Here is a 25,703-nt window from a genome sequence, read left to right as displayed (position 1 = left end):
TTATGCCCTGCACAGAAATAATGCTAACTTGATTTCATTGTTCTCTGAAGAGATGTAACCTACAGACCAGCAGCTCTCTCCAGCAATACCCACTGATTCATTCTAGATCCCCTCAGTACCCAATTAATACTCAGTGACTCTCTAAGAATGGTGTGCTAGAGCAGAAAGAACAGTCACTGAAGAATGGGGTGATTTAGGAAACTTCTTTCCTCTCTCTGGTCTTGGTTTTCCCAACAGGGTCCATGAACTCTAGATTGGGGAAAAAAATTTACTTTCACTAAGCTTTGCCTGAAATTTAGCATTTCTTTCAACTATTAAAAAAAATTAGGTCCATGACACAGAAAAAGTTAAGCATCCCTGGGTTCAGATGGTCGTTAAAAGGTTATTTTCTATGCTCCTCCAAGAAATGGGAATTTTAATCTCTTCCTTCTCCTATAATGTTTTCCCCCCTTTTAAAAATAATTCTTACCTTCCATCTTAGAAGCAATATTTAATACTGATTCCAAGCAGAACAGTAATGGGGGTTAAGTGACTTGCCCAGGTTCACTCAGGGAGGAAGTATCTGAGGACAGATTTGAATCCAAGACCTCCCATCTGTAGGCCTGGTTCTCTATCCACTGAGCTATCTAAATGCCCTCAGTAGGTTTTCAAAATATAGCTCCATGGTGTCATGAAGAGATCATTAAAAATGGTGGCCAACTTCTCCTTTGATCAAGTGTAGTTATTCTCCTCTGTGTTTAAGATAGAGGAGGAAGCAAGTATTATATAATAAGGGCTTAAAAGAGGAAAATGAACACAGATAATAAGAATGGCTAAAGCCGGCAATGAACGGTAACTACAAAAGATGAAATGTATGTACTTGGAACATTATATGCTGTTATAGCTCCTACCTCTCATGAAAGAGTAAACATTAATATAAAAAGGATCCAGAGAAAAGGAATAGAAAAATGATCATGGAGACCTAAAGCAAGAATAAAAAGAAAAGTCTCTTCAGTCTAGAAAAAAAGAATACTTAAGAAAGAATATATGATCAAAATTTGGTAATTTTTTTTTGATAGGTAGTATAAATGTTTGAAAGCCATCTTACAAATGAGAAAACCTAATGTCAAGAGATGTTAAATAATTTGCCTATATAAACATTAAGGTCAGAACTCAAAGTCAGATCCACCAGACTGACCTTGGAATCAGATAAGCTGAGTTCAAATATAATCAAAACTTGTGACATCTAAGAATGAACAAAGATGTGTTTACAAAATGGCATGATATAGGCTAGATATAAAGACTGATTGAATTTAGAACTGATTGAGGGGATGGCATAGGTCTAATATGAAGGGCAGTTTATCAATATTAGAGTAGGGATTCTGGGGAGCACATAAGAGTATTGTTGTTATTTTTTAATTAATACTTTGAGATTTTACCTTTTTAAAAAAATTATAACATGAATATACATATACGATTCCCTATCATCCCTAGAGCAATACTACAAAACCCAAAATGTAAAGGAGCAGTTTGCAAAATGGAACTCACAACAAAAATAATGATTAATAATAATTAAATGACTGTGTTTTTAACCTGTAAGTTTCACTTTCTAGGGTTTTTTCTCCCCTTTTCAAAGTTTCTAGTGAAGGAGTAAATTCTCTTTTAATGTGTCTGAAGTGTTTGCAAAGCAAATAATCTACTCATATCTGGGCTCCCCCCTCCCCCTTTAAATGCTTCAGTTGGGTCTCTTTTTCTTAAATGGCCACTTTCCCCCAGTAATGATTAGGTTTAAGTTTGCAAAGTATGTCACTCTGGATTGCATCTTGAGTTTTTGTTTTTATGAAATATATTATTCCATCCCTTTCTGCATTATCTGGTGATGCAATATAGTTTTGTATTGTTTGAATTTTCTTTCCTTTATATTTGAAAGTTTTTCTCTGTGATCACTTACATAATTTATTATCACTGACATTGTAAAATCTAACTACCATGCACATTAGAGTTTATGGAGTAATTTATTATTATTATTTTTTGGAGATGACCTATGGATTTGTACTTTATTATCTATATTCAGATGTTCTGGGTAGATTTCTTGTATCACTTCTTGCATTATGTTGTTCATGGTTAGTTTATTTGTTTCGTTCTCCTGAGAGACCTGTGATTCTTAATTTGTCTCTATATAACAGAACTGTTATGTAAAACAACCATAGCTTCTCTAGGCTGAAATATGTAAATATGAAAGTAATACTAAGCATCATTTGGTGCCACTATCAGCACTGGCACCCTAGGAAATGGGCCAGAGTTGGCTCTAGTTCATCTGCTTTTTTTAAAACTAAGGGTGCTAAGGAGGTTCTCTCTTTATCCATGGAGATGAGACAAGCAGAGGCTGAAAGGGTCACCAAAGACTTTAATGCCATGTAGTGATAATATCTATCTACCTTATGCACCCAACTTGCAGGGCACTCACTACAGTCTGTGGCAGTGTGGAGAGTTATGAAGGGAAATAGATGTGGCAGAGACCCTGGAAGCAGCAAATGCTCCTTTCCTCATCTCTCACAAGCCTGCCTCTTCCTGGTTTACCACTCTCAGAACATCTTTCCCCAGATGAAAAGTAGCCCAGAGAGTATGTGTGATTAGGAGTGCAAAAGGGATGGTAAAAAGACCATCCCACACAATTACTTTATGGTATACAAAGGAAAAGTATGTCAGATGCCATTAAAAAGACACTAGACAAGCCAATTTTTAAGAACACAAAAGATATCTCTTCCTTTCTTTAAACTCTTTTCCCAGAGAGAAAAGGTGTCTTTTTTGACATCCAAACCACCAGGAAAGGGGCAGAGGAAACTCTTTGGCTGTTTACTAAGATGTAGTTCCTGCCACCATCTTATTCCCTCACCTCTGCTTTTTAAACTAGGATTCCTCCCACCTTCCACCAGGGCTTAAGAGCATGGATCCTAAAACATCACATAAAGCCTAATTTCCCAGCTCCCTAGGCAGTCTACACTGCCACAGCCTGTTCCCCAGGGCACATTGAGAGTCCAAACCCAGAACCACTGCTGCAATTTTATCTTCACCTACATAGCCCTGGAAGAACAACCAGGCCCTCCACAGCTTAAAATGAGATCCTACTACCACTCCCAATATCACTTTGAGTTTGGAGACCAAAACCATCACTCCTAGTTCTACCTTCAATAGGCTACAGGGAAGTCAAAATGTTGACCCATATCCCTGACAACATAAAAGCTCTGCAAACCAATTTTTTAGACAGAATATCTTTTTTGAGGCCCATTCTTATTGCCAATGTTACTCCTGGACAGAGATAATGAGAAAAATCAAAGACAAAATCTAGAACAATAAAGAAGTTCTATAACAGAAGAGAACAAGATGATAAAATTTCTTCAGAATTCAATCATATAATAAGTGCATTTAAGACTCTAATTTGGGTGGAGGGAAGAGAAGCACAAAGAGACAAATGCACAATTTATAAAACTGCAAAGTAACACCAAAAAAATGGCAGTAGCAAACTATAGAACAAAGTCAAAAGAAGAACAATTAGTAGGGACAATAAAAATGACAAAAAGAATTATCTCTAAATGTAAGAACTAGAATGACAACCAATGGATGTACAGAGCAAAGTAAGAGTTAGAACATAGAAGGGGAACTGTGATTTTTATATCAGAATTCTTGAAGATATCAAAAAAGAAAAGAAAAAAAGGAAATCACTAGATGCTGTGTTTGAGGGTATAATTAGAGAAAAGTTTCCAGAATAGACAAGAGAAAGTAATCCTCCATAAGTAGAGGGAAGACACTAGTCCTTAAAAAGAAGAAATCCTAATTACAAGTCTCCAAAACACATAATTTTTAAGTTTCAAAATTATAAAGGCCTCCAAATGTTGAGAAAAATATAAAAATGACAATTAGCATATCATCCAACTTTTTTAAAAAAGGGGCCAATTAACAAAGCTGGATAAGACGCCACAAAAGCTTCAAAAGCATAGAAGCAGACTCCAAAGTATGGAATATATATGCTATAATTATGACTAATTAGTACTTTAAAGTAAAATACCTATCTGCTTTAGTGAAATTTCAAACTGAATTAACAGAAACAATAATACTTTAAATCTGTTATACAGTCAATAATTTTTTCAAAAGGCTTTTGCAACTGTTAGAGAAACATTTAAATTGGAGCTTGAATTTTAAAAAATGTATATTAAGATTAACACAAAAAGAAAATGGATTATAATATAATAATATATGTATAGCTACTGATAAAGACATTTAAAACAGTAAGAAATAATAAAAATGAAGAGAAACATGGACAGGTACTCCTAAAAATCTATAACAAAAAGAGGCCAACCTTCAGGGAATAATAAGAATTCATTTCCATAATTTAAATTAGAGATTTAATTTGGTTCACTAATTGGTTTTTAACAGTAGAAATAGTTATAGAAAATTAAAATAGATTTTAATCCCTCTAGACATATCAAGAACAATAAGAAGATTCAGGGAAGGGATTGAAAATATGAGAAGACAAATAAAATTCAACATTTATAACAATAAATGTTGATCTCTTTTAATGGGGACTCAAACTCAAGAATGGAAAAAGTGACAAAATTAATAAATGTGCTGTTCCCAGGTAACGTACAATGTACACTGTGTAAAGACATAGATGGATCAAAGTTAAGAGAATGGTCTAATTACATTATGCAACTGCAAGTTCAAAAAAAAGCAAGATTGGCAATAATGATGTCAGACAATGCTGAAGGCAAACTAAAAAGTTAACCATGGACATTATGATAATAAAAAATAATGAATTAGATACCTGATTTTAAATTTTTACATAACATTCAGCAGTGATATTTATTAAAAGATGAATGGTATGAGAAAAAATCATAATAGTAAAGAACTTCAATATTTCAGTATCAGAGACTATTTAAGAGTAGGCAAAGCAATCACAAACTTATTAAATAAGTTTTTTTAAAAAGAGATAAATGGAGAAAATTAAATAGAAGCAAATGATTCTTGTATGTTCTTTAAAGACATCTATAAAACTCTCAGAAAAGCTCTATCTGATAAAGCCAAAAAAAGCAGAAATCATGTATGTTCTATTTTCAAGATGATGATGCATAAAATTAAATAGCATGACTAAAAGATGTAATGACATGAAAATTAATCTACTAAAATGCAAGAGGTCTGACAAAAACAAGATGTTTATAAAATAATGATCACATTAATGCCACACAACAAAATCTATACTTTATAGACAAAATAGTTCTCAGAAGTAAATTTATAGTACTAAGTGCCAACATTAATAAGAAAGAAAGGGAGAAAAATAAAAATCAACACTAAAAGACATTAGAAAAGGAACAAATAATCCAAAGAGATAATGAAAAGAGTAGAAATAAATAGAACAAGAGAACAATTTAATTAATAAATAGCACTAAGTTGGTATTTTTGAAAAGGCTAATAAAAAAGGATAAGCCATTAGCAAACAAAAAAAAAGGAGAATGAGAATCACAAATCAACAAAATTACAAAGGAAAAGGAAAAGACCACAATAAGCACAAAAGAAATTAAGAATATCATTAGGGAACTCTGTGCAAAAATATTCTAACAAATTAGAGAACTCAAGTGAAATGGTTGATTACATACTAAAATATAGATTATCCAAATTGACAAAATGGGAAATTAATAACTTAAATAAACCAATCTCACAGGAACATATAATAAAAGTAACCAATAAAATACCCTGCAGTGGCATACTGAGAAAAACCCTCAGCTTGGACTCAAGTTAGATCTTGATTTGATATCTGCTTCAGACACTCAATAACTTCATAACCCAGGCCAGTCCTTAAACTTATCTGAGCCTCAGTTTCCTTATCTGGAAAATGTTAATATTTGCATAATAGTATTTACAAAGGATTGTTATATCAAATCAACTCTGTAAAACCTTAAAGCACCAAATGAATCAGTCTGATGATGATAATGATAATTATAATGCTAAATCATTTACAAAAGAAGAAACCAAGAAATCACTTTGGAAAATCTGAAAATGCTCAACTCCAGTAAAAGTCATAAAAGTCTTCATTGGTATTATGTACAGATAGATCACAAACTCATATGTTTTTAAAAAATCAACTTATATGGAAGGGAAAATGATTCCAAATAAGACATACCTTGATATCGTTGTCAATGCCACCAGAGATAATCTGATCACTAGTGTCATTGAAAGTCACAGTCAATACCTGATAGGTATTCTGAAATGTCTGGACAGCTGCTTTCTTCCGGATATCCCAAAGCTGAAATGACAGAATTAAAATTTTCATTGAACAAAGCAACTTATTCCCATTATGAAATCTTTCCAGTTTAAGGGCTCTAGTGTACTAATTAAGGCACAATGTAATTAAAACAATGGCTGCTCACACTCTGAACTAAATGCTCCTGAGGATACACATTGAATACAACAAAAAAATATTAAGCACCCATAGCATATGAAGGAGAAGCTTATCTTCTATTGGGGGAAGAACACACACACACACACACACACACACACACACACACACACACACACACACACACAGACACACACAGACACACAGACACACACACACACACACACACACACCCAGTGAGGCAGAAAGGTTTGAGAGCTGAGAGCTGGCCTTGAAGTCAGTAAGGCCTGAGCATTCTATTGACATCCTGACTGTGACTCTGAGCAAGCCTCCTCAACTCTCATTGCTCTAGGCAGCTCCCTAAGTCACCAAGAAGGTATCAAAGTGTACTAGTGGAATAAGTTCCTCCCTAGGAGTCTCCTACATCCAAGAAAATATCAGTCTGGAGCCTATCCCTATCCAAAACACACAAAGTATTTGGGGAGAGTTGGTAAAGAGGTCATGGCTATTGGCATGAGTGACAGGAGAGGGTTACAAATGTGCTGACTCATGGGGTTTATTGGGTCAAACTAATCTGGCCTCCAATGGGTATCCTTCTGCTATAACTCCATTTCAGATATCCACAAAACCAACACCCAGAAGGTGAACTACACCAGTCTGCTGAGTCTAATGTTCCTTCTATAATACCTTGTTCCTTCTATAATACCTTAATGCCCCTGCTATTTAAAATTGCCTGACACCACTGCTAAAAAAAAGGCCATTCTTTTTCATTCTGACTTAAAACTACAGGATGAACTGTAACAAAGTGAGCTGGTTTTATATTTCTGTATGTGTGGAGAACGTAGAGGTCTCAAGAAAATCTCATAGCACAGGAGTGGAACAAACACAACCAGGAATCAGGTCTGGATTCGAGTCCCAGCCCTATAACTCACCCAGTGAATGAAATATGTAACTTTGGGCAAGTCATTTAGCCTTGTAACGTCCCATCCTTTTCAATCTTAACATCCTATGAATCTCTGGGATTAATCAGGAGACTACTTCTGGGTCACATTAACAATCTTCTATGTTCCAGATTTATTACATTTCTGAGAGTACAAGGGACATTGGTTTAAATGACAGCAAACTGCAGTGGGGCAGATAAATAGAAAAGTTTAAAGAAGAAAATTTAGACTACATGATTTCAAATATGGCATCTATCTCAATTCAATCGATCAAACATTAATGACCTTCCCACCAGATATCAGAACTAGAAGATGAAAGACACTGTGGGATAATGGAAAGAGAACATAAGATTTGTAGATGGAGATGGAGAATCCTGGGTTCAAATACCCACCTTGATATTTACTATTTGGGAAACTTCTAAGAACCTGCCCTTCTCTTTCAATTCTATTCTTTGGACCTCAGATTCCTCAAATGTAAAATGAGGTGGTTGGAATAGATGCTAAGATCCCTTTCAGCTGGAAATCCTATGATTTTTGTCTTGAATAAAGCCCATGAACTCTTAGGTCGAGTCATTAGCTTATAATACTCTTTCTAAAACATCACTGCACATATAGTATCCACTATCCTGCTCAAAAACCTTCAATGGATTACTAATAATTGTATGATAAAGTCCAAATTTCCTTGGACAGCATTTGCAGCTCTCCAATGTCTTATTCCAATATACTTTTCTGGTGTCACTTTCCAATGACCAACCAAAAATGAACCTGCCAACTCATCTTACTCAAACTGGTGGTCCTTTTCCTTAAAGGCAGATTAACTCTCTTGATCAACTTCATTGGCTTCCAATTGCCTCTAGAATATAAACTCCTCTTTTGAGCATTTAAGGCCTTGAAGAACCTGGACCCAAGTTATCTTTATAGCTCGAATAGACATTACTCCCCCATTTGCATTGTGGTTCAGTCAAATTGGTCTGCTGTCCTCACATTTATTTCTCTGGCTGCTTCAAATATCTGCAACAGACTTCTTGACCTCTTCATTAAGAGGTCTTGATTAATATACTCATAAATAATTTAATAACCCAGCATATAATAAACCTGAAAACATAAATTACTTGGGAAATAACTTCTTATTTAATCACTACCACTGGAAAAACTCTACAGAAGTCTGGCAGAAATTAGATTTAGACCAACATCTTACACCATATTCCACCAAAAAATTTTAAAATGGTTAAATATTTAAATATTTAAAATTATGCCACCACTCTCAGCAATTCAATGATCTGGGACAATTTTGAAACACTTATGAAGAGGAATGCTATCTACTTCCAATGAGAATTGTTGAACTTGTCTTTCACATCAGTGCATTTATAGTTTTATTTTGGGGTTTTGGATATGCTGTTACAACAACGACCAATATGGAAGTGTTTTGCATGACAATAAAAATGACATTAAAAAAAAGAAAAAAATTATGTCACAAAATCAGAATAGAAGCCTTTTCATGACTAAAGGTAGGGAGACAAATTATTTTTCCTTTTCTTTCTTTCTTTTTAACCCTTACCTTCCATCGTAGAATCAATACTGTATATTGGTTTTAAGGCAGAAGAGTGGTAAGGGCTGGGCAATGGGGGTTAAGTAACTTGCCCAGGGTCACACAGCTAGGAAGTGTCTGAGGCCAAATTTGAACTTAGGACCTCCTGTCTCAAGGCCTGGTTCTCAATCCACTCAGTCACTTACCTGCCCCATAAATTCTTAGTAAATAAGAGACTGAAGCTATTATAAAAGATAGAACATAATTTCCATTGCACAAAATTTACTTTATTTACATGAAAGTTTTTGTACCACAAAACTAACCTATTTAAGAAAAAGAAAAAACCAGTGCCCTAATGGGAAAAAAACAACTTTGTATCAAATATTTCTGAGGAGGACTCAATATCCAAGATGGAGGCAATTAACAAATATGTAAGTCCAAAAGTGAGGTTCGGAGATATGTACTGAAATGTCCATGCCACATAGGGTACAGAGCTCATGTTTCGGGAGACTGAAAAAGCAAGGGTCACAACCAAAGTCCAGCAGGTGAGTCTAAGAGATGCCAGTGATTAAGAATTTTGCAAAGCCTTGACTAAGGGCTATTCTAGAATCCTGAATCCTGAAAAGGATGCAGGTTTCTTAATGATTGTAAATTGTATTCTTTATTTTCAACTTAAAGTACATGTAAAAAATTCCATATACATAGTAGAACATGAAAAGACTATAAATGAATTCATAAATCTAATTCATACTACTTTTTTTTTTCTTTAAACTTCTACTCTCTATCTTAGTAACAATTCTAAGACAGAAGGGCAAGGACTGGGCAAGGGCTAGGCAAGGGATTAAATAACTTGTCCAGGGTCACACAGTGGGGAAGTGTCTGAGACTGGATTTGAACCCACGTCCTCCCAACTCCAGTCCTGGTTCTCTCTATTGTACCTCTTAACTGCCCCCATACAATTTGTTTTTTAAAAGCAAATTATAAATTTCACACATTGCTTTTGAAAATAGCCTGCTAGGAGTATTTTTATGTCTCACAATATCTAGAGAGGGGGAAAAAAAACCCAAATCTTGTAACAAATCAGCATAATCAAACACAACAAATTCACAAGGTGACAATGTCCAAAAATATGCTTTTATCTCTGTCAGGAATATGATAACATGTTTTATCATGTTCTCTGAAGACAAGGGAAAGTCATTATTCTGATCAGAGTTCTTAAATTTTTCAAAGCTGTTTTGTTGTGCTTTTATAAATTTTTTTTTTCTAGATTCTACTCATTGTGTTAATTCATACTGCTTGGGATCTATGAGAATTGTATCTTTTGTCACTTCTTCTGGGTCATTAATATTCCATATATACCAGTTTGCTCAGTCATTTCCCTCACTGTCCAAAAAGGCAGTCTAAGGTTTTAGTACTGTCTTCCCCATCTTGCAACCCCCATCCCATCCCTTTTAATTCCCCTTTCAAGGTCAGGAAGTTTGTTTAGTTCTTAACTATTTCCCATTTGGTATTATCTTCCCTTTTAAACTTGTCTCTCCTCACATTATTGCTTTCCTATTGATTATTGACTTCAATGTACAACAAATTTTGTGTATACATAAGTGCATGTGCTCAGTCTTCCTTTGTCTACTTCCACTCAAAGTGAGGTTCATCTGATGCTCTTTCTTCCATATTTAGTCTTCTTTTCATGTTCTTAGCAAACTGCATTCACTTCTTCCTTCTTTTACCTTCCCTTCTATTTCCCTCCTTCAAATCTCCAGAACAGAATCAATTCACCCTCAAATCAAGTATTTTTTCTCCCTCAATATTCTTTGTAGACATTAAGGTCCTGAAGGGACAACTGTTTCTTTTCCTGTAACTAGAATGTTAACATCACATTATCCTATAGCCCCTTTGATTGCTTAAATAAATTTACCTTTATAGATTTCTCTTATTCTTCCATTCACATTTCAAAATTCCTATGCAGCTCTAGTATTTTCATTAGAAATACTTTATTCCATTAAAGTTCTATTTTTCAGGGGGCAACTAGGTGGCTTAATGTATAGCGTACCAGGTCTGAAAACAGGAGGTCTTGGGTTAAAATCTGACCTGAGAAACTTCCTAGCTATGTGACCCTGTGCAAGTCACTTGACTCCCACTGCCTACCCCTTATACATGGTATTTATTCTAAGATGGATGGTAAGAATTGTTTTTTTTTAAGCAGCTCTATTTTCCCTTCTTTAGAACTATATTTAGCCTTGATGAATAGAGTATTCTTCATTGTAAGACTTAACCATAACCTGCACAATCTGAAAACAAAAATTTTCTTTGGAATTAAAAAATCCCTTAAATATGATTGGGTAGAATATACATATACCAGTGTTTTTTAGAGTTTGGGAATATCCAAATATCTGTATAAGAGAACAATGAATAAAAATACTCAACTTGTAACTTCATTGGGGTTAGATCTATTGTACTGTTTCTGATCTTTATATCTGGAGCATTTAGTAAGCACTTAATCGATCCATTCAATTCAATCATTTGCTAATTCATTGCAAGAACTTAACATCCACAGGTCCTGAAGACCTAAGACAAAGATGCAACTTTTGTCAATATTTGCACAGATGTGTGTACTGTTTAGCCCACACTGACATCACAGTTTACAAGGCACTTTTCTTGAAACAAGCTTGCAAAGTAGGCAATAGTAGTACTGTGATTCCTGCTTCAAAAATGAGGAAACTTAGACTGCCTAATCTGGTTCCATGTAAGCTAATAGCAGAATATTCCAAGATTTTTGGAATCCAAGAAAATGTGTATACATTTAACAAGGGGCTGGCAAAGCAGATGTTAACCCATTTCTTTCCTTCACTTCTATCCATAAACTGCTATTGTCAACATGCAGTAATTGTGAGGCAGAGGAAAATGACAACTTCATCAAAACAGAACTTTGTAGTGTTCCCCTATGATTAGGAAATGAATTGAGATTACAAAACTCTAGCTGACCTGAATACAATAAAATCTATTGGATTGCACTCCTAAAATAACAAGGGGGTAGAGATATGAGACGGTCATGTATTTGTACCTTCTCAAGGTGGTAGATTTTGCTACAGGCTTCCCCTAGAACTTGTCCATAGAAGCAAGGGTGGCTACTTTCTAGATGGAAATTTTGTTAGCAGCAGAATAATGCAATGAATTTGGAGTCCGGATATATGAGTTCAAAACCTAGAACTGATACTTACCGCCTGTGTGACCTTGAACAATTCACTTCTTACATGCCTCACTTTTCTCATAAGGCAGTTGAATTAAATGACTTCTAACATCCTTCTACTTTTAAATCTCTGATCCTAGTTTGAATTGCTCATCTAAAAACATTTTTATGCATATGTTTGAAAAGTCTGAATGTGAATGAGGGAAAGTGATTTCAAATGGAAGCATTCTAATATTCTGAAAATCATTTGCTTGGTAATATCAATGGAATATTTTATAAGCCTACAACAGACAAACTGAATGACTATTATCAGATATTATGTTGCTGTTATGAATAAACAATGGAGATAGATTGGTTATATTGTAGTTGGGGAGCCTCACAATACCATGAGAAGAGCTCTGAGATATTTAATCCAAGCACATAATGTGGTCACTTGCACTTAGAATATGATTATACTTATAGGGATTGCCTTCTTATTGATAAAACATAAATCAAGACATCATCTTCAAATCTGAGATAGTATAAGTAGTCCAAATGTTAAAATCTACACACTCGAGAGATTTTACAAACTTCATGAAAATGTAAATTTTTAGCTTTTTGCCACACAGGAAAGTCTGTATAAAAGTTGGAAATAAACTGTAGCTCATCCAAGGTGAAAAAGGATGGAGTTTGCTGCTCAACAAGATTCTGCTTGCAGATTTCTGGGCTACACAAGATCACTTTGATTTCTCTTGGGTGAGGATGGATGTGGCAATGGCCTGTGGGCCAACTGTTTGAAGCCTAGCTGAGCTGAGTTCAGAAGTTCAATGACAGAAAGTTGGCCACTAAATGATGAAGCAGGGAAATCCTGCAATCGCCACAGACAGTATGCCCACACTTTTAGAATCACCAAGTTTTAAAATACCAGGGGTATTTTCAGGAATTCTTTCCCCCCTCCTAACTTGGCTACTCAATTAGTTATAGACTTTTTAGAACTTGTTGGTGACTTCTCAAATTATTTCAAGCTATGCTTACTTAGATGTGGGATTCGGAAATATCACAGCATACACACAGAAGCTCATCCTTGTTCTGACACAAGCAAACCTAAAGGACTCTAAGGTCATAGTATGCAGACTTGAAATTCCATACACATGTCATATGAATGAGAAATGTGTGTGGGAAGCTTGAGAAACAAAGCAAATGAAGGATGTGAAACAATATATGAGAGAGAAAGGGGGTGGAAGGAGACAGAGAGAGACAGAGAAGGAGAGACAGGAGAAGAGAGGGAGACACAGAGAGAGAGAGAGAGAAGAGAGGAGAAAAAGAGAGAGTCAGAGAGAATCCTCTCTACACAGACCCCTTGAAATGCTTGAGAGGTGGTGCCAGGTGTACAGAGAGGGCTGGACTCATCCCCAGGAGAGACCTGAGATCCCTAGGGCTTATCAGCTGTGTGACAGTGGTGACTACTCAGGCTCTCCAGACTCCAACCTTTGGTTTCCTTAGCTCAAATAAGCCATCTCATGAGGCTATCATGTCATTGACAACGAGACAATGCATGTAAAATGATGGGGAAGCCTTAATATACTATACTACTGGAACACTGGCTTCAATGAGCCTCACTATGTTGCTACAATTTTATGCTACTATACTCATCTGCTTTCATCATGCAAATAACTTGGGATGCAGTATTTATTCTAGAATTATCCCAATCTATCTCCTTTGATTGGACCACCCAGCCAGCTGAAGAATACCACGGTGACAAGGAAATCCCTCATTTTAAGAGAGCTGACACGGAACAGAGAACAGAACTACCCTTACTTAGTCAGGAAGATGTGGGCTCAAGTTTCACCTCTGAAATATATGGGTTGTGTGACCCTGGGCAAGTCACTTACCCTCTCGAGGCCCCAGGCAACTCTCTAAGACTAGAAGTTGCAGAACAGGTGTCAATCTGCATTGGTAGAGGACGTTCCTCCCCAGGAGTTCCCCTACACCAATAAAATCACAGGTTTGAACCAAAAACGAAAATATTCTAAGAATGAATTTACTCTAAGAAGACACGTGCCCACATATGTAAGCAAAATTCAAAAGAGAGGGAACTAGAGATTATAATGGAACAGTAATTCTATATTAGATTCCTTTATGAAGATAATGTTCAGGAACAGAGGGAAAACAGAACTAAAACTCAGAAGTAGAGTTGGGATGGACTGATCTTGACCTCCCAAAGCCAATGGACTTAATAAAATTTAGAAGGAGATCTGCAGAAGTCACTTTGGGAGAAGAACTTCTAAGACTCACTCACTAAGATTCACTTCTAAGTGAGTCTTAGCTATACCATCTTCTAAGACTCATCTCTGATGTCTAACCTTAAAAAGGAAGTACCAACAACAATGTATAACTGGGGCTCTTCCACACCAGTAGAAAAGAAAATCTTATGGGAGAGGATTAGCATATCAAGAACCCATGCTATGCCCAAGGACTGGTCTGAGATCTGCAAAGAATCCCATGTCTAGCTCCATGTAGGCAACAACCTATATTGATTGGGGACTACAATCTCCACAATTCCCTTCTCCCTTTCTTGGATGTGCATCTTAAATGGGTTCTGCCTGGGAATGCTCTCTCTCTTTCCTGGAAGCCAGACTGGCTGGAGTGGTGTGGAACTAAGCGTAGCTGGGCTTTTTTCTCTAGCATTTACTTTTCCCTTTGCTCTAAGTTGATTTTTAACAAATAGTATTAAAATAATACTTTGGAGTATCGGATATTAATTTTAATCTTTACAAACCACTTAGTACAAAGGTTTTCAGAAGGGTCAAGTGAAGATTCTACTCAGAAAGCCATGATCCACTCCATCCATATACATGCTTGGAGACATCATCAGTTTATGCTGGATTCTCTACTGTACATCTGGACTACACCTGGACTATGCCCTATTCAGGAAACATTTTGGTTGTAAGAACAGACCTATGTCCTCCTGCCTTATGGTTTAGAAGTAGAAAACAGAAAGAACACAGGCAACTCCAGAGAACCCATGGGAAGGTTGGTTGCTGAAGCTTAGCTTTCTTTGTGTAAGAACAAGGGAATCAAGAATGGTGGTGGAGAGAAGATAAGAGTGCTAAGCAAATGATGTCCAGGTGAATGGTTCCATGAACAAAAGCCAGAGAAATTTCAATGTGAGCATAAAGAGCTTATTAATCAATTGAGATGAATGTAAATAATAATGATAAATGTAAAAATTCAGTGCTCAGCATGTTGGATCAGCCCTGCTGACTAATCAAACTAGCCGGATGAGCAAAAATGTAAAATCAGATGAACAAATGAGTTATCCAGCTAAACAGTCTCCTTCTATCCATACACATTAAAGAAAACCAGTGGGTCTTCCGCCTGGCCATAGGAGTCCATGAATTATGCACAAGGAGCAATCTCCTTCCACCCAAATGAACTCATCTTTTTACTCTTCTACTCTCATTACTTATTTGCTGTTCAGAATGCTTCCTCATTAGATGGAGAGAACCTGATTGATGGTTTCAAAAGTTAGGCATGGAGGGAGTTAAAGGAAGTAATAGAGTTAGATATCCATTCTGTTAGTTCCTCCTCTGGGTCTCCATTTCCTCACATAGAAAACAAGTTGGCCAGACCAAATTAATTGCTAAGGGCTCTTCCAGCTACAAAAGTACTGATTTTTCATCTTCAAACTTTACTTTTCATTCAAGTTCTAAAGTTATATTTACAGTTCCCCAAAGGCACTGGCAAATCACTGTACAGTGGCATTGGGTATGGGGAAAAGCCCCTTACTCAAAAATAACTTGTTTCACAGGCATCACTGTAATTGTAAAGATTACTAATGACCTTCTAAACTTTTCTGGGAGTGGGGGCAGTACATAAAATAAACAAAATAAGCCTTCCTACTCTCTGCCAATAATCCCTAGGGGATTCTGTATCCTCCATTTGAAAAAATTTTAGATAAAAAAAGATAATGCAACAGTGATACAGTGTTCATGAACTGATACTTACTTGGCTTTTACTTGATCAAAAATGTTTTCCTACAAGCTCTATAATAGGAAGATATCTATGTAATTCTATTGAGGCCAGTTGAGACAGTGGCCACCCAGGAATCAGGAAGACCTATCAACACCAGCATTCTCCCTGTATTCCTATAGCACTTTATAAGCATTTTTGTCTACATATGTTCTACAATTTCATCATCACAACAACCTTGTAGGTTGGTTGGCCAGATATCATTTCCCCCATTCTATAAATGAGTTGAGATTATGTGACAGAGTGGATAGAGCTGGCCTAGGAGTCAGGAAAGACCAAGGTTCAAATCCCACCTCTTACATATATATTTTGAAACCCTGTGCAAGTCTCATAGACACTTTAATTGCAGAGGAGATTTTAGCTCACAGCTTACTATGCTGATGAAATCATAGTTAGTTCATCACTAAAAGGGGGGAGGAGAGGAAGAAACACAAAGAACCTGGGGCTCAGAAAGGTTTGGTAATTTGCCCCAAGTCTTGCCCAACCAGTAAGTGGGAGAATTAGGAACGGCAGTCAGGCCCTCTGTCTTCCAACGATGGCTCCTTGCACTGAACCAGGATGCCTCTTCCCTGAAAGCTTAACCTCTTAACAGTACAATACAACTTCCCAGAAGGCCTCATAGCTTGACCTTTGCATCATTACAAATCAGCATCCTTACGTAAGTAAATCTTAACTGTTTAGACAAAAAAAATGACCTCATTTGCAGAAGAGCCAATAACTGAAGAGTCAGAAGAAATAGACTGAGCTCTCAAAAGAGCTATAAATACTCTCCTGGAATACCCTTATCAATAACTAAAAATGCATACCAGATGGAATTCTTTAAAATACTAAGACAATCATACCATTTGCCCATGAGATGTTCTTTAAGTAAATCTTTTTTTTAGAGTCAGAATATAAATGGCATTTAGTAAGGACGAATCAGTTAAATACTCAAGTCGCACAGTCCTTATAGACAGACCAAATGTGCAGTATCAAACTTGGTGAGTATACTTCAACTCGGATTGAGGTCTTTACAGAAACAGAAATGGGGGAGGACACAAATCTTTAAGGGTTAAATTATTCTCTGGTGGCTAGCAGAGAATTATTTACCCCTTGGGATAGAAGAAACTGATTTGCTACTGGTAGGTTAGACTAACAGTCTTATTAAGGTCCCAAAGTAATCTGCACTTTGTTTTATTGGCACTTTTCAACAACCCTTGCTTGAGGTAAGTAGGTGAAGTACTGTCATATAGCTCTTACCACTCTTGTGTCTTAGAAAGGAAAGTAATGAATGCTGGAGGGGATGTGGAAAAGTAGGGACATTAATTCATTGCCGGTGGAGTTGTGAATTGACCCAACCATTCTGGAGGGCAATTTGGAACTATGCCCAAAGGGCGACAAAGGAATGTCTACCCTTTGATCCAGCCATAGCACTGCTGGGTCTGTACCCCAAAGAGATAATGGACAAAAAGACTTGTACAAAAATATTCATAGCTGCGCTCTTTGTGGTGGCCAAAAACTGGAAAGCGAGGGGATGCCCATCAATTGGGGAATGGCTGAGCAAATTGTGGTATATGTTGGTGATGGAATACTATTGTGCTAAAAGGAATAATAAAGTGGAGGAATTCCATGGAGACTGGAACAACCTCCAGGAAGTGATGCAGAGCGAGAGGAGCAGAACCAGGAGAACATTGTACACAGAGACTAATACACTGTGGTATAATCGAATGTAATGGACTTCTCCATTGGTGGTGGTGTAATGTCCTGGAACAATCTGCAGGGATCTAGGAGAAAAAACACTATTCATAAGCAAAGGATAAACTATGGGAGTGGAAACACTGAGGAAAAGCAACTGCCTGACTACAGCGGTTGAGGGGACATGACAGAGGAGAGACTCTAAACGAAACTCTAATGCAAATATTGACAACATAGAAATGGGTTCAAATCAAGAACACATGTGACACCCAGTGGAATCACTCGTCGGCTATGGGGGGTGGGGAGGAGGAAAAGAAAATGATCTTTGTCTTTAATGAATAATGCTTGGAAATGATCAAATAAAATATTATTAAAAAAAAAAAGAAATGATCCTAAGACAGAAGGTAAGTGTTTAAAATTTAAAGAAGGGCAGATAGGAAGCAGAGTAGATAAAAAACCAGGTTTAGAGACAGAAGGTCTTGGGTTCAAATCTGATTTCAGACACTTCCTAGCTGTGTGACCCTGAGCAAGTCACTTAACCTGGATTGCATAGTCCTCACCACTTTTCTGCCTTGGAACTGATAAAAAAATAGAAGGTAAGGGTTTAAGAGAGAAAAAAAAAGTTCTATCATGTGCATTTTAGAAATGAAGAAATAGGCTCAATAAGATTAACACTTGTTACAGGTCACACATTTACTAAATGGCATCACTGGGATTTGTCCTGGGGCTTTCTGACTCAATGTTTGTTCTATTTGCTGTCCTAATTGCCCTCTACAGTTATTCTACCTTTAGGTTGCATCCAGCGTTTGGGCCTTAGTTTCCATGCGAATTTGCATTTGTTGACAAATTGATTCTGTGCATTCTTAATACAGCTACCCAGAAAATATGTTACTGGTCACAAGAGGGTCAGAAAAAAGGCCATCAGATTTTTTCAGGAGAAAAATAATCATCAATATTAAAGGAAAAATAATTCAATGCAAATATCCTATTTGATAGTTCACATTATTTTTATATGTTGTAGAAGTCAGTACATTTATTCAAAATTCTAACCACCAAAGGAATTGTGTGGTTTCTACAAGCAGATGGTCCAATGACTAACAAAACCTGCCAGACTCTAAATTTGGTAACATAGGAAACACTATAATGGCTTAAATTTCATCATTATAATAGCACAAACATACTCTCAAATAATTTTGATGCTGCTAACTCTGTGTAAATTTAGGTCTATCTCCTTTGCTTTCTGAGATGTCCGTTTCCCTAATTGTAAAAGGAAGTTAGACTAAATAATTTTTAAAGTCCCTTTATATTTAATATTCTGTGCTTTACTTAATGTTTACTTAATTTATTTATATTTAACATTTTAAGCTTAAATATTCTATGATTCTAATACAGTGTTGTATGTCCAATTCCTAGTATTTCAAAGAGCTGGTTACAACCCTTTGTCCTCAAGATGGAAATTTTCCTACATCTTTGTTTCAGGAGGAAAAAATGGCATTACAACCAAGTTTGGAAGGGACAGGCTATAGGTGGCACCTAGTCTACTTAGAAAGGACCCTTCAAAAGCTGTTAAGAATCTAAGAAAAGGGTCACATCTGAATGCTACTATGTCACCTCAGAAACCAGCAAAAGTCACATAAAGCACCTACCTTAACTGTGCCGTCATCACTGCCAGTGCAAACTAGCTGGGGGCCCCTCCGGGCAGGGTAACAGGAATTCACAAAGGAAGTATGCCCCTTCAGCCTCTTAATTCTCTCTCCAGTCTCACTATCCCACACAGCAACAGTCTTATCTGTGGAAGCTGAGAATAGCATGCTGAAGGGTGGAAGACAAGAGAGAAAAGAAAAGAAAAAAGGAGAAAGGTTTAAGTTAAAAAAAAAAAACATTAAATGTGGGGCAGCTAGGTGGCTCTGTGGATTGAGAACCAGTCCTAGAGAAGACAGCTCCTAGGTTCAAATCTGGCCTATCAAATCAAATCATACTTCCTACCTGTGTGACCTTAGCAAGTCACTCAACCCCATTGTCTAGCCCTTATGGCTCTTCTAAATTGGAACCAATATACACCATTGATTCTAAGAAGGAAGGTAAGGGTTTTAAAAAAAGAAAGACATTAAATGGTTTTATTCTGTTATCTGTCAGCCCTGTATAGCAGTACAATAAATTATAAAATATTTAAAATATAATACTATTAGATAGTAGTTGGTCTGAAAAAGCTTGGAGGTGGGGTGGGATGGGGAAGGTGATTGAGCGGAGCCTAAGCTTAACAAGTCCACAATGTGACAAAGCAGCTTAAATATCTACTTCTATCTTTGGCAAAAAGAAGACATGTAGAGCATTCAGAACTAGGGAGGCAATAATCCTGCCAAATTTTATCCTTAGATATTAGGTGTCAGTTTCATTTTATGTGTGAGGAAGGACACTGATAATCTGGCAATCATCCATCCAGAGGACAGCCAAGATGCCAAATGTAGATGATAAAGTGGAAAAAACAGGAGCTGTGGGGGAAAAGGCCCCAGATTCAAATCCTACAACTTAATGCTTATACATATGTGTCCTTGGGCAAGTCAATCATTTCTCCTAACCAGGCTTTAATTACCTCACTTGAAAAATGAGGGCAATTGGACTAGCTGTCTTCTGAGGACCCATCATATTCTGTATCTACAGTCCTATGATCCTTGAGATCATGGTTGAAGGAACAAGGATATTTATTTTGGAGAAGATTTGGGAGGTGTATGATGGGAGCACACGATAGCAGTATTCTAAAACTTCCAGAACTGTCATGTAGAAAAGGGATTAGACTTGTTCTTCTTGGCTCCAGGAGGAAGAATTAGGAGGAATGGGTGGAAGTTGCAAGAGGGCAATTTCAAGTTCATGTAAGGCAAAACTTCCCAACAATCAGAGTTCTTCCAAATCAGAATGGATTCTTTGGGAGGAACTGGGCTCCCCTTCACTAAAGCTCTTCAAGGAAAGACAATGACCAAACTTATTGGAGATCCTGCAAAAAGGTCCTTGTTTAGTTACTCTGGACTAAATGGTTTCTGATGTTTCCTTCTAACCAAGGAACTATCATGTTGTGAATTTTTGCTATAAGACAGGCATGCCCATCACATCTATTTTTCTTTTCTTTTTTTTTTTTAAAAACCCTTACCTTTCATCTTAGAATCAATAACTGTATATTGGTCCCAAAGCAGAAAAGCAGGAAGGACTAGGCAATATGTATTAAGAGACTTGCTCAGCATCACACAGCTAGAAAGTGTTTGAGGTCACATTAGAACCCAGGATCTCCCTTCTCTAGGCCTGGCTCTCTAGCCACTGAGCCACCCAGCTGCCCCACCACATCTTTCACATGACTTCTATAAATGTTAGCACTGCAATTATACTACAGCCTTAGGTATAAAATCCATGTTTCCAGTGCCCTTTGTGTTGCTTGTCATTTTCATCCTTCTGAGATCATGATGGCTCCTTGATTAATATCTCTATAATTAACAGAAAATTATCAGTGCTAAAGAGATGAGATTTTGTGGCAGAAAACAGTTTGGAATCATTGAAAACATTGTACAATTTCCCAATGCCATCTTCTTCTCCTAATCAATTTTGAAGCAAAATACTGTCTGTTTGCATGTCACCATCTAAACCATACGACTGTTTCCCTCCATTTTTGTTTTTGTTAAATATTTAGTTACATTAATCCTTGGTATGGTATTTCTACTATATATAGAACTAGATTTGGAATCAGAGAATGCAGGTTCAAGTTTTAGTGCCACTTCTTACTATTTCTGTGATTTTGGGCAAGTTAACTCCCTTCAGTAGCCCTCAGTTTCCAAATCTTCAGAAGGTGGGGGTTGGATAAGTTTTCCAAGATTCTTTCTAACTCTACATTAATGATCCCATGACCCTTTTATACTACTATGTATTGAGCTTTGTAATGGTGCAGAGTTTGATACAATTAATAGCAATATCTACCTCAAATAGGAACAGCCTTTTGGACTCTGTCCAGGGTACTTACTCTCCATTGTTCCAGCAAATATCTCAAATGAACATGTATCCTGGTCAACTTGATGCCAATATTTGGCAGATTAAACAAAATTATTTTCAAATGGCTATATTTGTCATATAGCAATATGATGTTACAGTGTGTGTGTAAGACATCTTGTAGAACCTTTAAGGTAGCCTTTTTTTCCTACTAAGTCAAATACTTGAAAAAAAAATTAAATTGTTCTATGGTGCTATATACAGTCATCCCTTGCTATATCATAGTTCACTTATCGCGGCTTCACCATATTGCAGGTTTAAAAAAAATATATATATATCTAATTCTGTATCGTGGAGTTTTTTACTATATTGTGGGATTTTGTGGATGAACACCATACTGTACAAAATGGAAATGCAGTACACCACTACTGCTTGCACAAGTTTCCCAACCTGAGAGTGTACACTGCACACTATTGGCTGATGGAATGAAAGGCAACCAACTACTGAGCTGTGTTCTGTATCCTGGGTGCCGACTGGCTCAGTGACTGTAGCATTGGTCTGTTTACTCTCCCACACTGTGCCTATACATTCCGCTGAGGCTGAAGATATTGCACCACCTGATGCAGCACCTGACATAGTGGTGCCTTCAGAAGAGATGTTACGGTCTTCTTGGCTGTGCAGTACATTTATTTCACTGTCATTATCTTCATCGCCATCAGTACTACTTCACAGCTACATAATTCATGATTTTCATCATTCAAGTTGTGGTATAGTACTTCAATGGTGAGTACCCATATAGAATTTTATATGATGTTAAAATTACATAGGTTTAAGAGTGTAGAAAGTGTTTAAGAGCACATGAAGTGTTTATAAAAGTGTGGGAAAGGTTAATAAGAGTGTGGGAAAGGTTTCTAGGAGAGTGGGATGGGTTTATAAAGCCTCAGAAATAATTAAATAAATATAATGCCACTACTTTACAGATTTTCACCTATCACAGGGGTCTCCAGAATATTACTCCTGCGATAGGTGAGGGATCACTGTACTTGATTTTCATGAAGGATTGCCTCTATGTGTATATATACCACTCTAACATCCATCTTAAAGGCAAGAAGAGAGAGCAGATGCATGAGTCCAGTAGCTGATGTCTTCTCATTTGTTGTTTTAGGTGATCTTTTCTATTTTTAAAAACCTCCTTTGAGAGTCCTAGGAAAAACTCCTCCTTGAATGCCTTTAGAACTTCAATGCCTCCAGCATAGGGGTGCATGCTATGCATGTCTTTAGTCTGGTCCATATCTTCCTCAATGCTATCTTCTTAAATACCCTTACCATCTCTTCATATGGTGAGTTAACTATGGGCACTGGCTGAGGAATCAGGAGTCTAAATGAGCACCTCCCCTATCTTGGCCCTTGAGAGAACCTATTGTAAAAACAATGATAAATAAATTAATTCCACCTTCTCTGGTTTTATCTAAAAATACTCTTGGGAGAATCTGATAGCTGGACCTCACCCAAAGGTCTCTACAGGGTTTTCTTAAATCCTCTTCAATGTTTTGTAATATGATATGGTTCATAATATTCCACGATTCTTTGTCATAATATTTTTTAAAGAGCTTTAAGTCTAAGTTGCCTTTGTTAAGTTTACAAGCAGCTGAGATAATTTGATCTTTTTCTTGAAACATATATTATCAGTTAAACTTCTTTAAAAAAAAAGTGATAGGCAGAGACGACGTCTCATTTTTCAGAATGGACAGTTTGTTTAAACAGTTCAGGTTGGAGCTAATGTAACTGTATACATTGTCTTCTCTTGGTCTGAATTTCTCCCCATCTGGTATTTATTTAAATTGTTCTTCAAACCAATTGATGATCTAAGTGAACACCAATTAAGGATTCAGAAATAATGAAGTTTATGTTCAGTCATTTCTTATTAAAATATACTCCATTTATTTAATGATATTATCCAGTGCTTGCCACATGCAGCACTAAACTTGTTCTTGAATAATGCAAATGTCTACCTTTTTTTTTTTAACCCTTACCTTCTGTCTTGGAGTCAATACTGTGCCTGGCTCTCAATCCACTGAGCCACCCAGCTGCCTCCAAATGTCTACTTTTAGACGAAAACTTTAGCTACTTGAAATCTTTGATCCCAAACCATCTTTCCAGCAAAGACTATACCATCTATCTCCAGGCCTACAACTTATTAAAGAAGCAATTCTCTTTTGGTCTGTTTGTTATGTTCACAGCAGGCAAACTGATATCCTGTGAAGTGATGTTTCTTCTCAGCCTTGAGAACACAAAGACACCAGTACTGATCAACTATGCAAGGAGAATCTGTAAACTATGATGATTTCCACTTAGAATTACCTTCTTTATATCTTCTGGTTTCATTTAAAATGAATGTCAAGATAGATGTAGTTCAGCTAATCATGTTGCAACTTGGGGATCACTGGGCAGAGTTAGTAAAGTTAAAGTTTATAAAAGTTAGGAGCAGCTAGGCAGCACTAGGCCTAGAGTCAGGAGGACCAAAGTTCAAATCTGGCTTCAGACACTTTCTAGCTGTGTGACCCTGGGCAAGGCATTTGACCCAATTGCCTAAGCCATTGTCCTTTTGTCTTAGAATTGATACTAAGACAGAAGGTAAGGGTTTAAAAGAAAAAATTTATCAAAGGTCTAATAAGGATGTAATTCTAGTATCCTCTCACTATTTTCTGCCAATCTGCCATAATCATTACAGATATAATGGAAGAGAGCTGCACAATACAAGTCGATTTTTAATTTTTAATTCATGTCATATTGTATTAGCTTGGCCTATATAAAGATAGGATTAACTCTCCCCTGCCCAATTTTAGATTTAATCACCAGAAGTATGTATATATCCCACTTACACTTGGGTGGGGGGAGGTCTGTGACGTGTGTGTGTGTGTGTGTGTGTGTGTGTGTGTGTGTGTGTGTGTGTGTGTGTGTGTGATGAATCAGAACCCACTGACTGCCCTTTGGGCAATCTTAAAACTTTAGCTGTAATTGGTCCACGTAAAATGGAAGGAAGTCACAGGAAGTGACAAAAAGGAATGGTCTTTAAAAATGCCAAGAACTTCCTGTGAAGAGGTCTTTCACCTTCAGCTTGATCTTAAAGAAACCCCAGCTTGGGACCTTGGACTGCTCTTGGATTTTTCCCTTAGAACTACCACGTGGGTGAGTGAAAAAGGCTGACTCCCTTCCCTGGCTTTCCTGGAGGGAACCCTCATCTGGGAGGAGGCCTCCTGGCTAACACCTTTGTTAATTGACCCTTAGGCCCTCTGGCTGGGGCTTTTGGAGCCCTGCCAGAGTAAAGCCAGGGCTTGAGCAAATCTAGTTTATTAAGCTAGATTTCTTACTCTTCCTCCTTTCTCATTTCTCTACTTTCACACTTTCCCTCCATTTTATAAATGAATTGCTAAAAAAATAATTTGGAATTGATTAAATTCCTGGCGATCCTACTCTTGCATTTCTGCCCTTTATAACTACTATCCATGAGCAATTAATATTTTTCCAATTGTTTAGTGTGTCACACGTAACTTTGTGTGAAGTGTTTTATAACTGTGTTCTTATAATTCCTGTGTTTGTCTTGGCAAGTAGATTCTGAAGTATTTCATATTGTCTAGAGTTATTTTAAATGGAATTTCTCTATCTCTTGCTGGGCTTTTTTGGTAATATATAGAAAATGCTGATGATTTATGTGGATTATGAACAGCTACTGGCCAAAAAAAAAGAACAAATCCATTATTTTATAGCCAATAGTCTAGTGATGAGCATCTCCATTAATTAGGCTGATCCTTAGAGCAGGTATGTAGCCTAGAGTCAGTATCATACTAGAGAGAATCTGTCAGAGCTTCTCTACTAGTATATCCCTCAAGACCCCAGGATCTCCTGCATATCAAATTTGGGCACAGAAGAACTTCTGTGAGTATCAGTAGAAAAAATAATGGCAGAGAGGCTAAGTGAGTAAAAATGATATACATTCCTTATATTACAGCTCCCTGGTTGGGC

At 36.8% G+C, this 25,703-nt stretch overlaps 1 protein-coding gene across 1 annotated transcript in view; it reads right to left on the bottom strand.

The window, feature by feature from the left end:
- Positions 1-25,703, bottom strand: part of SNRNP40 (small nuclear ribonucleoprotein U5 subunit 40) — a 53,289-nt gene that overhangs the window by 14,625 nt on the left and 12,961 nt on the right. Inside the window, exons 4-5 of the mRNA XM_001367348.5 lie at positions 19,358-19,523; positions 6,155-6,277 (exon numbers count right to left, since the gene is read on the bottom strand). Coding sequence (XP_001367385.1) covers positions 6,155-6,277; positions 19,358-19,523 — 289 coding nt within the window. The remainder of the gene's footprint in view (positions 1-6,154; positions 6,278-19,357; positions 19,524-25,703) is intronic.

This window comes from Monodelphis domestica, chromosome 4, assembly GCF_027887165.1.
Source record: "Monodelphis domestica isolate mMonDom1 chromosome 4, mMonDom1.pri, whole genome shotgun sequence".
In the NCBI taxonomy this organism is placed as follows: domain Eukaryota; kingdom Metazoa; phylum Chordata; class Mammalia; order Didelphimorphia; family Didelphidae; genus Monodelphis; species Monodelphis domestica.
This window is presented reverse-complemented; position numbering and strand designations above follow the sequence as displayed.